General features: G+C 40.2%; 1 protein-coding gene and 1 long non-coding RNA gene across 4 annotated transcripts in view; one reads left to right on the top strand and one right to left on the bottom strand.

The window, feature by feature from the left end:
- Nucleotides 1-16,269, bottom strand: part of PDE4B (phosphodiesterase 4B) — a 219,740-nt gene that overhangs the window by 101,120 nt on the left and 102,351 nt on the right. The window contains exon 1 of one of the 3 annotated variants that reach the window (XM_072419414.1): nucleotides 13,552-13,971. The exons of the other annotated variants lie outside the window; for them this stretch is intronic. Within the exon in view, the coding sequence (XP_072275515.1) occupies nucleotides 13,552-13,598 (47 nt within the window). The 5' untranslated portion in view covers nucleotides 13,599-13,971. Of the gene's footprint in view, nucleotides 1-13,551; nucleotides 13,972-16,269 lie in introns of those variants that run through there. 3 annotated transcript variants of the gene reach the window in all.
- On the top strand, nucleotides 10,753-14,649 carry LOC140336379 (uncharacterized). Its single transcript, XR_011921883.1, has 2 exons — nucleotides 10,753-10,886; nucleotides 13,968-14,649. It is a non-coding gene; the product is annotated as an uncharacterized lncRNA (long non-coding RNA).

Here is a 16,269-nt window from a genome sequence, read left to right as displayed (position 1 = left end):
AATAATTAAGTTGCTAAATGTAAATCATTATTAAATAGGAAAAAGAATCCTGGATGTTATTCACGGTGCTGAGGTGTGCAGTGCAAACTCTTTTGTGTCCTACTTGTCTCTTCTGCTTTCAGAAAATGTTTAATTAGCTTGAGATCCCCTCAGCAAGTCATGGAAATTTCACGCCGGCAGATCCAACAATGTCTGCCTGACAATGTGATAATTGCTTTAAGTGCAGTTGTCGTGAGAATGCGACCTTCATGGCGGGTTCAACGACATTTAAAGGAATAATAAATAATGTCGGGCTTGGGGTAGGTTCATGGCGGGTTGCAGGCATTGGAACGATTGATGACCTTTTCCCAGCAAGACCAATCCAACCACCCAATGCAAATGTTGACTGTAAAGTGGATCCTTGGTGGACATAACCTGCACGGAACTAACTTGGGTCCCTCCCCTGCAGAACTGACATGGGGCCCTACTGGATGAGGAGGGGCTAGGGCCTTCATGCAGTGGCACACTATGCACCTCCTTATGCTTGTCTCTGCCAGGGATATTTGGACAGAGAACAGACTCTGTTGCATCTGCTCACCTTTATACAAAGTTGCAATGTTGCAATATGACCACTAGGGGGAGGAGACATGGAAAATGCACCTTCTGCTTGCAGCAGACTCATGACATCATCACAGCCTAGCCAATGTCTCTAGAATGGAGTTCAGGAATAGTTTTTGAGGTGCAGATAGTCTAAAAAAATGATGTGGTATCAGAAGTTGTTTAGTTTAGGTTTCCTTTTTAATTTTAAATGGAACTTTTCTATCTAAACCATGCAACTTGATGATCATTTTTTGGAGATGGACTTTAACATTTTAGGGAAGAGGAAACAAAGTGGGGGGTTGAGTATCCCTAAAAACCTAACAAGGTTCCTATAGCAATAGGATACAAGTTGTTAAAGTGGAAATAAACCCAATTTACTCTCTTTCAGGGTTCCACCAACTTCCTTCTTCCTGGAGATGATCTTCTGCTATTTTGATTAGCCATTCCAAGATGACGTAACTCATGCAAGCGTGCAGAAGCTCATTCATTTCCGGCATGAGCAAGGGAAGCCAACACTGACCTGCTCATGCAAAATGTGACAGCTAGGTGGCGATCACCCAAGTAAGAAATGGTTATATTTAATAGCCACCTGGCTGATCATGGATTTTTCAAAGTGGGGCTTTAGTTCCACTTTAACATAATAACCCTTTGCTATACTCTGGGGATCAACGCCAATTTGCCATTTGCTTTTCATAAAATCCTTTTCACCTTCCATTGCTCTTGTGCAGCTTCTTTCCAGCCACATTCTATCTACTCACACTCCAGCAATGGCTGCATGGCATTTTTCAGGGCGTGGTCCCTCATAGTGATAACAGTGCCTTTGCTTTCCTAATGCAACTTGCAATGGACATCCATGTGACAGGGTGACTACGTCTGAGCGCAACTGTGCGACGTAGACACAGGGCCTGATTAATCAAAACTCTCCAAGTCTGGCTATCATTGGAAAATCTGGGTGATCCAGCAAACCTGAAATAGATCTGGTCCAGGACTGATAACATTTGCCAACAAATGGCAAACTAATTTTAAGAAACCCATTCCAGGTTTGCTGGACCACCCAGGTCCTCCCATGATAGTCAATCTTCTCCAATCTCGGCGAGCTTTAATAAATCAGGACCACAGCGTTGTCACCCTGTAACAGGAAGTGCCCGAACAAGGCAGGATCACCAGGGGTTATTTTAAAGAAAGCTGCACAGACCCCAAATGACTTGTTAAAACACGAGATTTTAAGGCTACGCAGATATTTTTCCGTCGCTGCAGTTGTATGTTTCAGCACTGTCATGAGAAAACTGAATTCTCCGGTGAATCCAGGGCTGTGAATCATTCTCTCTCTCCTATTATTGCTCTGTGTTCGCGTTTACAAGTCATGCTGATTTGAAAGCGCCCAATGACGTCAATGGGACAGAGAAATTAGAGCTGAGCCAGACAGCTGCAATGCACCCGTCCTCCGAGCTCCATTCCCATCTCTCGGGGTGACATCCCAGACAGATCCCATCTATCAAACGCTCCGACCCAGCGCCGGCCATCCGCTTCATCATTCACAGGCCCGGCGTTCAATTAGCCTCGGCGCTCGCCTTCTCTGCCACCAAACACGATTTACAGAAGAATCTAAAATTACTTTATTTTCCTTCAAAAGTAAAATTAAAATAATCATCCCTTAAAGGATCACTAAATAGAAAAAGGGAGAATAAAGTGGACCTGTCATCATTCAGAATAATGTATAAGTGACATTTAGAATCGCTCACATGGATCATAGTTTTATTCATATTATTTAGATAGCACCAACATATTACGCAGCGCTGTACATTAAATAGTCCCAAATGACAGGCAGATACAAACAATGTGCTTGATTAATTAAAGCTCTCCAAGGCTGGAGAGGATACACATTCATCAGTGAAGCTGGGTGATCCAGCAAACCTGGAATGGATCTGGTCCAGGATTGAAACCATTTGCTCACAAATAGCAAATGATTTTTTTAGAAATCCATTTTAGATTTGCTGGATCACCCAGCTTCACTGATGAAAGTGTATCCTCTCCAGCCTTGGAGAGCATTAATAAATCAGATCCAAAGACACAAGAGGAGGAGAGGACCCTGCCCAGAAGAGCTTGCAATCTAAGGTACAACTTAGGAAGGAGCCATGTTTGTTCAGGCATCATCCAGACTCACCACCTTGTTCCTGGACTACACACAGCCATGTAAATCCTGGCATCAGTGAAATTACTGTATCAAAAATCAATGCAAGGATACAATGTTGCAGGTTGATCAAGGGGAGATTGAGGAAATGCTTCCTCTTGCCTGCAGCAGAGTGATGACATCATTAGGATGATTATATTTTAAGAAAATACATATAGAACATTGATCAATTCTCTTCAATCTCTGATGGAGCTTGCAATGATCACAGTCAGGGCAGCCTGGTCCTTACCCAACCTAGGGCAAGCACCCCTAATGGGCTATTTGGGTAGGGGTGCAAAATCCCCCAAAATAGGGGTCAAAAATACAAAACTGCACATATAATGGAAACTGAACGTGTAGGAAAAGTATAAGGGCTACATGGTCATTGAACCCCCCAGCACCCAAATCTCTCTTCTTCTGTGGGCTCTCCCCCTGGGTACCACTTCCAACTATCCCTTTAATGCCTATTATCAGCCTGATTTTAGTTTTCAGCTGGCATGCGGCATTTAAAAAACAAAATATCAGGACAACAGCTGAACCCAACACCAGATTTCCTGAGTTTCTATATTTTTAATATTTGCCCGGAGTTGCGATTTAAGATGCGACGCTCTGGCAGCAGCTCGTTAGATAAGGGGGTTACAGATAATCATGGAGTGTTTTCTTTGAACGCTGAGCTCTGTACTATTTTTTTTTATACTTTCTTTCATATCTGCTGTAATTCTGTCTTCAAGATGAAAGAGCGGCGGCTGTGCGGAGCAGATCTGCTTTATATAGAGCGTTGAAGCGGGATGCCTAAAGACAACGGCATTTCCAACTTGTCAGCAAACTCAATCACGTTGGAACGGGGCGCTCCGGGCGACTGTCAGGGCAAAAGAAAAAATGGCCTCTGTTCTTTGTATCTGAAGCTACATAAAGGTGACAGCGCCTGACCTGCACGTTCACCGCGTGATTGGCGTTCGGTGAAATAACAACGCTGTTTTATGACATTGTGGACACAATCCAGGACCGCTCAGCTGAAATGTTATGGCAATATAAAATTTAAAACTTTTGGGAGGGTACGCTTTGATCAGTGAAGCTGGTGATCCAGCAAACCTGGAATGGATCTGGTTTAGAATTTAAAACATTTGCTAATAAATATTAAATGACTTTTAGAAAATAGGGATGAGCGAGAAGGCCTCTGGAAATCTCACGAAAATTCACTCGAACTTCCGATGGTTCTGTGAAAATTCAGCGAACCAATTTCACGAAACCATCGGAAGATCGAGGAAATTTTAACAGGAGGATTTATAGGATATAAATGTGAATATGAATCCTATATTTATAGGATTCATAGGATTCCCTGGGAATCCTCCAGTTTGCCATCCCGGGGGCACTGGAGGTTAATTAACCTCTAGTGCCCCGGGATCGCAGTGGATTGTTAAACCTGCAATCATTGTTGCAGCTCTCGGAATCCTGTTTGAGATCCCCAGCATTAGAGGTTAAATGGGGACAAGTTTCCCCATTCAAAACTTCTAGTGCTCTCTGATTGGCTGAGGAAAGCCAATCAGAGAGCACTAGAGGTTTTGAATGGGGAAACTTATAACCCATCAAACCTCTAGTGCCAGGGATCGCACACTGAGCTGAATTATGAATGCAGCTGGCAATCTTTTTTTTTTTGAAAACCTTTTTTTTTGTTTTAAATTCGAGCTCGATCAGCAAATTTACAATTTCGGTAAACGAGAATGGCCGAATTTGCCGCAAGATCGATTTCTAAAAACTGGCTCATCCCTAGTGTACAACAGTCAACAGTACAACAATCCCTCGGTATTACTTGCCATTGTATGTCTTTGTGTTAGTTGTTTGCGTTACTCTTCTAATCCCCTGAGGAAGCCCATAGGGCGAAACGCGTCGGGTTTCTATTGTAATATTTAAAAAAGAACTGCTTGCTGACTAATTACTTTAAACCACCTACCAGCTAATCGTATGTCTAGAGATCCAGAAAACTCCACGGTATTAATCATTTTGTTTTCTTTGTAACCTGGACAGTTTACCTATGAGATGATTCGTTCACTGAATGTAATATTTTAAAAAACAGATATCTACACCTTTGCCAACAAAACCCCTACTGTCTTTCTTTCTTCCCCTTTTCTTATCTATAGTGAACAGTCCCTCGATGTCGTCCATTGATCTTCCCTGGCGGATCAATGGGCGACTGATCAGGAATGGCCGATGTGCCGAGGAGAGCACAGTGGGGTGCCATCCGCTCATCCTGCCGCCTTCCCTCGCTATAGAATAGAATGGTGCTGAGTGTATAAACAATCACAGCAACAATTATCCTACGTGTGTACATAACCACAAATTCCTGGCTCTGTTCCTGGCCACCTGAGAGTCATAAGACGCAGGATAAATCAACAAATTAAATTGGTGTTTTTGGCCATCGTGATTGGCTGGGACGGGCCCTGGGCAGGCGTTCATTTATACCCCGCAAGCACAGGGGAAGCCGGGATAGCCAGGTATACTGACAACCATAGCTGAAGCAATCAAACAGGTGGGAGGGTATATTTGCAGAAGGGGCATTGCCCGTCCCTTGGTGTAATAATGACGGCCTGATTATGGATTCTTAAAAGTTAAACTTTTTGTTTTTCTTGTTTCTGCCACACACAATATTTTTAATATCAATACCACAGGTTGAATTGGTATCTATTTCCTGCAATCCTTGTATGGCAAAGCTCAGGGAAGAAGAAGAAGAAGCAGCAATAGGAGCCAATCAGTTGTCCTGCAATGCTCATGTGCTTGTAAGGAACATGCAGACAGGATGGGAGGACAGAGTGAAAGATGAGCAGGTTTTTAATTCGCTGTCCAGTTACAGGAAGGTGTGTGTGTGGGGGGGGCAAGACCTGTAAATCTCTATGCAGATGCTGAACTTGTGCTACAGTGATTGCCCTGGGTGGAACATAAGAGTCTGCCCCTAGTGGTCAGTGATCTGTAATACAACTGACTGGTGTGGTTTGCTAAAAAGCAGGATGCTGCTGGAGGCACCTCCTTCTCGTCCTCTCCATAGAACAAAACGCATCTTTCTGCACAGCACTCATTTCTTCTGATTTCTTTGCTAAACTCTCATCTTTATTTTGCAATTTTTTTTCTAAAAATACTGATTTCATCTTTTTTTCCTCTTCATGCTGCTAAACTCTTGCAACTACTTTCAGCAACTTCCTATCTGCATGAATGGCTGCACATCATTTCTCTGCATCGGCCTCCTAACAATGTACCATACCTGACTGATATGCATTATAATCTCCAACAAAAGCCAATGTGACAACACAAGAGAAGAATTGGGAAACAGTTGTCACCCTTTAACTCTCAGCCTAAACAAAGAACCTTTATGGCAGGATCGCCAGCGATTCTTTCAATAAAAGCTGCAGATTTAAAAAGATTGAAAACAATTATTAAACTACCATGAATATGTAAAGTTTTTTTATGAGACTTTATTGATTTGGTTGACTTTACATTAAAGGGTTAAAATGGAGCCTCATTAGTTGTTATCCTCAGTGATCCGGATGGGAATTTCTGCCAGGAGCCGTCACCATGGACCTTCCCAGGAGATCTCAAGTGTCTACGTTAGTGCGAGGGGACTCCGCTGACATGACGCCAACCATTTGTTTGTCGACTTTCACCAAACAGACGTCACGCTAAGAAAATGTACACACCAAACACACGCACAATACACAGAGGAATCCCAAAGCTTTGCACATGGAACGGCAGGAAATCTACAGCTCACCTTGACGTAAATCCAGGGCCTGCTTACACTTGTCTGTGTGGACGAATGACATGATGGAATTCAGCCGCGGGAATCGGACCACAAAGAACATCGGCGATAGGTAGGGGTACTTGAACAAACATATACCCCGAGTGGGCAAAAGTAATGGTTTATTTCTACCACCAGGCAGCCTGGAGATGGAAGTCATATTAATCACTTTTTTGGAATTTTTTGCCAAATTAGGCAAAATTTGCTTTTAAAAAAATTAAACATGTATTTAATTTTTTTTTTTTTTACATGGGTGCTAAGTAAAAGCAAAAGATGATGTTCCATCTGCAATGAAATAAACTTACCTGGCTGGTTGCAGTTTTTTATTTAGCTCCGCCGCAGGTGCCACCATCTTCATCCAATCTTCTCCTCTTCTTTCCGGTGTTGGGTCCAATCTTGATTGCCAAGGTTGGGATGATGGGACTCTTGCTCCTGCATGCAGGAGTTCATTCATTCCCAGGACCCCCGGGGGATGTTGGGGTACCCGGAATGTCTCAAAATCCTACACTGAGCTGCCTATGTGCAAGAAGAACATTGTGAATGGTCAGGCAGACAGGTCAGTATGTTTAATTGCAGGAGGGGCATTGCCTGGCCATTCTACAATAAAAATCCTGCCTGCTTGCACTTATGATACATTAGGACAACATGCAGTTTTCCTTTGTGTTCCCTGAGCCAAACTAACCTACCTCACCTCTCACAGATACATACCTTATGAGATCCGGGGGCCATGCTCTAACACTTTGTTCACATTCAGTGCCATCCTGACCGCAGGTGCCCATGACAGCTCTATAGACTTCTATGGGACTGGTTGACTAATCTGATCCCAAAGAAGTCCATGGGCTGTAATGTGCAGATGTGGCCAGGTGATGCACAAACAGGGGTAACAGGCTTACTGGATCTGTCAAGGAGACTCTTGTATTTCCTATTTTGTATTACACCACCATTACTCCCCATCTTGTAAAGGTGAAGGGATAGAGAAGGATTCAGCAGTTTAGCCATAGACACCTGGGCAGGGATGGCACCGCTCAATGCACAGAAACAATACAAGGTCTGCTCCTCAAAAAGAAATAAGTTCACTGCATTTCTGGAGGATAAACACGCGTTTCTCATGCAGGGTCAGTAAAGTAAATGTGCATTTATTTTGCAGAAATGTATTTTGCTCTGACTCTAATTCTCCAGCATCTTCCAAAAACTGAACCAACAAATTTCTTTTTATGGGGCAACCCTTAGCTCCAATAGTAGGAGATTATAAGAAAGCATTTCCTAACATGAAGGAATTCTCAAAATAACTTTCAGGTCTCAGGGAACCCCCTCCATGATTTCTATATCCCCAGATCACAGTATATTAGTGTGGTGGTCAGTGGGAAGAATTCCTCTTACATTGCTGGCCATTGGAAAGAATATCACCCTTACAGATAGCCAAAAACATCATTGGGGTCACTTAGTCTGACCTGAGACACAAACTTCTCATTGTTCAAGGAACCCCAGCAACCTCTGGAGGTTGAGAAACACTGGTTTGAGGGTTCACAGGCAAAGAAACAGGCAAAGAGATATCTTTGTATCCTGCACGGGCTGCACACAATTTTATTGCTTTTTAGATTAATTGCAATTGATGCAATTGCTACTTTTTGTGTTATTGTGACAATGCAACATGTGCTTGCGTGACTTTCATTTCCAAAAAGTACAATTGGAAAAAAGAGAATAAATGAAATTCCCTGATCGATCACAAATGCAAATTTAAAATAATTATACAAACTCACAACACATCAATTCTTTTATTTTATGTTTTGACTTGGTGAATGTCCTATTTAATATGCTCCTATATATAATATAATATATAATACACTACAGAAAAAGGAGTTTATGTCCACATGGTGATGTGAATGTAAAACTCGCACTGTAGTACAGCATCACTTCCTCTGCCAGTTACAGTTGCTGACAGTTTCTTGTCACTGTTAGTGTCATCTATAGATGAAAAGAGGAAGTGAAGAACTTGTGTAAGAAGATTTCCTCAATAATAACCATAGTGCCCAACAAATATTTGTCTTGTAACCTCACTGAACACAATGATGAACTCCTCAACTGTTTTGTGATTTCTGTGTTTATTTGTTTTTTTGTATTTGTTTGTATTACTTTGTATTTATTTTGTATTATTTGTTGCATACCAGAATGTTGCAGTATTGTGAACCCACCAACATCTTGGTGAATAAATGAAGAAAGAAGACTGGCGCCTAGAAATAATCAGGAGGGGAGCGACTGATATTATAACAATAGGTATAAGTATTGGGGGGGATTTGGGAGCTTCTCTTCCTGGTGGAATTAAAACACAAAGTTAAAATAAATCTAAACCTAATCACTAATCACTTCCATATAAGCATTACCAGGTCATTTTAAATTTTTGGCAATTTTAATTTCCAAATTTTTAATTTCAGGAATATATAAAAGAATGAAAAAAAACTTTTTGCTGCATTTATTATTTGTTACAGCACCACCATCTGGAACTTGCTCTTCATATTATTTGAACTTCATTACAAGCTTCCAATCAGACACGCTTATTTCTATTTAATTCCCATTTATCCCATTTTTTATTTGTCCGTACTCTTCAAACTTTACTGTTTGTGGCTGGAGAGTTCCCTGAAGAAGCCTATACAGGCGAAACGCGTCGGGCTGCTATATATTACTTCCTAGTGTTTGCAAAGTTCATCTGTTTAGAGAATAGGAGCGCTAGTCCCATACCATTCCCCATCCAGCTTTGCTGAGGAAATGGGACCAAATGATTGCTTGTGTTTAATCTTGGATTTTACTCTATTGCATGTATGTTATATGAATTAGAATATAACTTACTTATAAATATTACTTAATCGATTTGCCTGAAATCCCCAGCTTTCTTCTTTGGTTTCATTTTTCTACTTATTACCTAGGGGTAGGCACAATACATATGATGATATCTAAGGGTCAGTAGTTTTCACCAAAAAATCCCCTCCTCATTTTTCAAATATAAAAAATACTTATAATCATATAAAGAATAAATTATATCAGCATGTTTATGGATATCAGCCTCTGTACAGCAAAATTTAAAGTGGAAAAGAAGCAGCACACAGACAGTCAATTGTGCAGCAATGCAAGGTTCATGCTGATAACAGGGAGAGCAGATGGGCAGATATGGCCTCATCAGTCTGCTGCTACTCTTTTCTCTGTCCAATCACAGACTGGAAGATGGACAAGACCTGTAAGTGGTAAAAATGAGGTCAAGACAGGGCTGTGTTGTTTGGCTAAACTGTGTTCATATCAGGCCTGGATAGACAGATAGAATAATCCTCTGGCAAGTAAAACAACTCCATTATATGAATCTTATCGGTGTGGTTACCTGTTTGTTTAGAGTTTTGCATTTAATTCCATTTGTTGGCCAGCTATTGTTTTGTGCACATGGATTCATTACACATCAGTTGCCAATTAGTGTAAAAGAGGGTGAAAAACTTAAAGTTTTAGATAATACCGGTAGTTAATATCATATATGTGTTCATATATGCTATTGTGAGATACTTCCCCCTCATCTTAGATTGTAAGCTCTTCGGTTCAGGGTCCTCTCCTCCTGTGTCACTCTCTGTATCCGCCTGTCATTTGCACCCCTTCTTATTGTACAGCGCTGTGTAATTTGTTGGCGCTATATAAATACTATTTAATAATAATTATAATATATGAAGCAATGAGTTAAATACAATTGTAGTAACCCAATTCCCTGCATCAAAGCCAAGATCTAATGGGTTGGTACCGGTTATAGAATGAAGTCCTTTTGCTTTGCCAAATATGCCAAAATCAGCTTTTCTATTCTTTTTTTTTTAGTACAAAGTTGCTTAGTAAAATATTTTGATTCTATCAGGACGAAACATTGAGAGCGAGCATGCTTATCTGTATTTATCGTGGTATGGCCGCAGAGCTCGGCAGAAAACAGCCGGCTGTTGCATTGATGTCACTTGGAGTATAGTGACGTCTGTCCAGGAAAGTACAGAAAGCTGTTTTGGGCTGATAAGAGCCAGAAGATAAAAAGTTAAAAAATAAATAAAAGGACACTTTAAAGGGGAATCCCGGTTTGCATCATCTCGTCCCTTTTTTAATGCTGAGGTTGAAGTTGGTTTAGGAACACATGGTGCAAATCTTCTCATGATTAAAACACCAGGCAGGAGGGAGACCAACATAGCTGGAGGATTCTCTCCTTGGCCCATTTCTGTCTCTCAGGGGGAAGCATAGCAGTTGGCTTTTGCTGCAAACCTATAGAACAAGGCACCTCCTGGTGTGGTGGCAAGGGAATGGTGGTAATAGCTGTGATGGGGCAGCAGAAAAAGTTCTGATAAGGTTAGTGAACTCTGTGTTGTAATGTACAAGCTTGTTGCAATGGCAAACTACCAAGTGAAATGCTTGATATTTGAATCCAACCCAAAATTCCAAAGAAACCACCATGTTACCCAACTTTAATGGCAAGAGGTGGTGACTTGAGGACAGAAGCAGGCGGTATTTGTACCCATTGCAAGACAAGGATTGGAATGTATTTTCTTAACCATTATGAATACATAAATATTCTTCCATAAGTCTACTAACATGAGATTGTCCCTTAATCTATCAAAAATAGACATCCCACAAATATGGACATTTTAAGAAAAATGTTCCTGCATCTAATCCCCACTAATCTGCATCAGCCACAAGTAATGGTCGCCCTCTCTGTGACCCGAACCTTGGAGGGAGATAGGTTTATGAAACACAATATAGCACAAAAGCAAAGATTTCCACATAATCACACACTACAGGCCTCATGGTGCTGCAGAACTTACAATCTATGACACTGGAGGCAATCAGGAACACAACGCCCTGTTTAACACACTGAGCTGACAAGTGACTGTACACCGGCTGCTGATTTGGCAGACAAACTTGCAAAACTGCCCAAAACCATAAATCACAATGACATAAAAAGTACTGCGTGCAAAGGGATACATAGATACATGTAAGGGTTTACAGTCATTTGCATTAAAATGCTGGGTTGTTGTGTATTACCAGGTGTGATTGTACAAATATCCAAATATCCTGCAAAATGTGCCGAAAGGCATGGCTAATGTATGTATAAACATGTATTTATTTACCATGTGATGTGTACCTGACACCAACATATATATATATAATTCTCCAATATATCTATACACATTGATCTATCTATAGACCATTTTACTGGCCATGCACTATAAGATATTAGCACAATCATTATCTCCCTGATCTCTTAGATTGTAAGTTCTTCGGGGCAGGGTCCTCTCCTCCGCCTGTGTCACTGTCTGTATTAGTCTGTCATTTGCAACCCCTATTTAATGTACAGGGCTGCGTAATATGTTGGTCCTTTATAAACCCTGTTTCATATTAATAATAATAATAATAATAATAATCATAGATAGATGTACTGCGCTGCATAATATGTTGGCGCTTTATAAATCCTGTTTCATAATAATAATAATAATGATAGATTTACATTGCTGCAAAATATGTTGGCGCTATATAAATACTGTTTATTATTATTATTATTATTAATAATAATAATAATAATAATAATATCAATTGCTTCTTTTAATTACTCCCATGCACCTTCCAAATCTGCTATGCACCTCAACCCAAATTTCATCCAATTGTTTAGAACTCCACCAGCTCCAGCTCTGCAATGATTGATGCAATACAAAGTTACTGGCCGTCCATCAACCACCAATCTCTGGCGGGCAAATACACCCAATTAGGCCTCTTATGGAACCGATTGGTGTGGGCTAATAAAATGAAAGTATACCAAATGTGCTACGGGTATTCACATGGTGAGATCTGATGGAATACAAAAAAGCATGTGCTTGAGGATGTCCCTCTGCCCTGTGAAAAGGGAGCAAGTAGCTATATAATGGGCAACATTGTTTTATTTTATGTCTTTATGATGAAGAAGTTCTAATCAGGGCCACCCAACCCAACATAAAATTGGCGTAGGGGGTCCTCCATCTATATTGTATCTCCAGCTGTATATATTGGGTTTTCAGCCATGTTCACATTTCCTTGTGTGTGTGTGTATATCTATCTATCTATCTATCTATCTATCTATCTATCCATCCATCTATCTATCTATCTATCTATCTATCTATCTATCTATCTATCTATCATCTATCTATCTATCTATCTATCTATCTATCTATCTATCTATCTATCTATCTATCTATCTATTTATCCCTCTATCTTTAATTATTATAATATACCATAGCATCAACATATTACGTAGCGCTGTACAATAAATAGGGGGTGCAAACGACAGACAGTGACACAGGAGGAGGAGAAGACCCTGCCCTGAAGAGCTTACAATCTATCTATCTATCTATCTATCTATCTATCTATCTATCTATCTATTATTATATTATAACTTAGCATCAACATATTACGAAGTACTGTACATTGAATAGGGCGTGCAAATAACACATATAGACAGTGACACAGGAGGAGGAGAAGACGCTGCCCCGAAGAGCTTACAATCTATCAATCTATCTATCTATCTATCTATCATTATTAATATGAAAAATAGCATCAACATATTACGTAGCGCTGTACATTAAATAGGGGGTGCAAATGATAGATACAGACAGTGACACAGGAGGAGGAGAAGACCCTGTCCTGAAGAGCTTACAATCTATCTATCTATCTATCTATCTATCTATCTATCTATCTATCTACCTATATACGCACACACATATATATAAATATGGAATATCAAATACATCAACCTAATCTAGCTTGGGTATCATTGCTGCAAAGATAATGCAAGCTGTAAGCTGCACTGGCTTAGAAAATCATATCAATGCCATAATATCCTCATTTTATATTACCTAAATAATAGCAATAATAATAATATTTTGTATCTACGCATGCACAACACACATATATACAAACTATAGATACCGAGCAATTTTGTTCCATATGTTTTAAAATACATTTATACAAAAGGCAAAATACTCACCATATCCATGAGTGGCGTCGGCTGGGAAATTCTTTAACAGTCAGCATGGCTGCTTTGGCACAGGGATGCCACGTACATACCACCCGTGTCTATGGCTCAAGCTTGCTGCCCCATACAGGGGTTGATGGTGGTGGGGTGTGTTTCACTCGTTGGCCCTGTTCCCCCAATCTAATCACTTCTCCAGCTCCGGTGAGATAATCATTGACTTTTAGAAGCTACATTGAAGCTGGCGGCTCCCACCTGCCAACGCGCGCAGACAAAAGTGATCTTCGTGCCCAGTTGGCGTTCGCCGGAGCAGAAGGTCGCGCTGCCTCTCCTAATCTGTTCTGCACAAATCCTTTTCTGTTGACTGCCTAAGAAGTTTAAAAAGAAATTCCGAGAGCGTGTTTTCAAACAGCTTTTGTTTCTTTTTCCAGGTACAAGCCTTGAAAGTAAAGAACAAGACACATTTTTGAGGTCATCTTGCCAAAGTCCACATGACGGAGATTAAGCAGGCGAATTTTTCGTTGCTGTGCTCCTCGTTATGTCAGAAGTACAGCAGCACGTCCTGTTTGACTAGTTCTAGTTTGTTGAACCTATTGAATGGAAGCTCGGGAACACCTAACACACAGTATCATATTTCCTGAATGACAAAAACGTATAGCTCAGCCCGTTGCCCAGAGCCGGCCTTAAGAACTTATCGTCAGCGCTTAAGCCACAAAGATCCGTTTGAAAGCAAACGTAAAACTATCTGTTGAAAAGCGATTAGCCATTTCCAAACGACTTTCATTTTAAGTATTTGGTAAGTAACTCTTTCACCGCCCGACACAAGTGGTTCCTGTATTGGGTACTGGTGATTATTAAGTTAAACTCTATCGCTAATAACAGTAGTCAAAATGAACGTTTCATAATAAAAATCTGCCCCTTTTACTAAGAGAGTACCTAGTGATCCTGCCATGAAGGTCCTTGGGCAGGCACGTCCTGTGTTGAGTGACAACACAATTATTCTCAACATTCTCACATTGCACCTCCATGTTTTACAGATACTTTGTAACTCAGCGTATATAAGGAAATGACACCCCCTGCTACAACCTTTAATAAATAATAAGCAAAAAATAATTGTGCTTGTGTTTTTTTTATTACGTATGTTTTCTTTATATTATCTTTTAGGAATACCAAACAGAATAATTTAGGGGCTGGATGAAGGTTTTGTGCAAATCCTTGTAATAGTTAAAAATTGCATTTTATATAGAGGTGTATATGTCAACCCAAAAAGCAAGACAACAGGGGCAGATGGGGGTATGAAGGGGGACAGTCCCTCCAAATCAGGGGCAGATGGGGGGTATGAAGAGGGACAATCCCTCCAAATCAGGGGCAGTTAGGGGGTATGAAGAGGGACAGTACCTCCAAATCAGTAATGGATAAGAGGTATGAAGAAGGACGGTTGTTTCAAATCAGGGGCAGCTAGGGGGTATGAAGAGGGACAGTCCCTCTAAATCAGGGGCAGGTGGGGAGTATGAAGAGGGACAATCCCTCCAAATCAGGGGCAGTTGGGAGGTATGAAGAGGGACAGTCCCTCCATATCGGGGGCAGTTGGGGATATGAAGAGGGACAATTCCTCCAAATCAGGGGCATCAAGGACATATAAAGAGGGTCAGTCCCGCCAAATTAGGGGCAGATAGAAGGTATAAAGAGGGGCAGTCCCTAAAATCAGGGGCAATTATGAAGTGTGAAGAGGGACAGTCCCTCCAAATCAGGGACAGTTGGGAGAATGTATGATGGCATCTGCCTCTCTCATGTCTTCTTCTTCTTCAGTTTGCATCCCCATGCATCCCTACACGTTATTGTAAAGTAATAGTCATTATATACAATCATTATGTGGAACATTCATACGTTTCTTTTTCATTTGTTTGATTGCTAATGAATATGTCATTATGTTTTACATTTTTATATTACTGGGGTATCTGCTGCCACCTTGAAGAAACATTTAATTAAGAAATGCAGTAATGACTTATCCAGCATTGCGGCTGCTTCCAGCTTATATCTATTCTCAGATATTTTTATGAGATAATAAAAAGCAATTATTTTGTTATGATATTTGTACCTTGATATGGGAACATTGAGATTTACTATGTATTGTTCCACTCTGAATGAGCACATTGTAACAAAAGTGGTATCTGCGACCCCTATTTAATGTACAGCGCTGTGTTATATGTTGGCGCTATATAAATACTGTTTCTTCTTATTATTAATATTAATGATAATAATAATAATAATAATAATAATAATTTATATATGATTTATATATAGTTCAATAAAGAAAATGTTATTATTATTATTTTTGAATACTGTGATGTTTTTAAAAGTTAGCATTAAAAGTCACATTGTGATTTGTATTCACTTTATATAAAGTTGGCCGTCTGTTTTAACATCAAAATGCATAATTCCAAAATTTTTGAAAGCATGAGCGTCCTTTGTATGTTAAAATTGCTTTTGCTGTGTTGCTGTTTAGCTTCACTGGATGTGATGTATTGGGCAAAGTCCTCTTCTCCTCCTTTGTCATTGTTTGTATCTGTCTGTCATTTGCAACTCCTATTAAATGTACTGCGCTGCGTAATATGTTGGTTCTATATAAATTACATATAATAATAGAAATAATGTATTTAACACCTATAATATCTAACCAGTGTTTTTTTTGTTCATATATATCCTTGATTGTATTTTTATTTCTGAACTGCA

The sequence above is a fragment of the Pyxicephalus adspersus genome, chromosome 8 (genome assembly GCF_032062135.1).
Source record: "Pyxicephalus adspersus chromosome 8, UCB_Pads_2.0, whole genome shotgun sequence".
NCBI lineage: Eukaryota > Metazoa > Chordata > Amphibia > Anura > Pyxicephalidae > Pyxicephalus > Pyxicephalus adspersus.
This window is presented reverse-complemented; position numbering and strand designations above follow the sequence as displayed.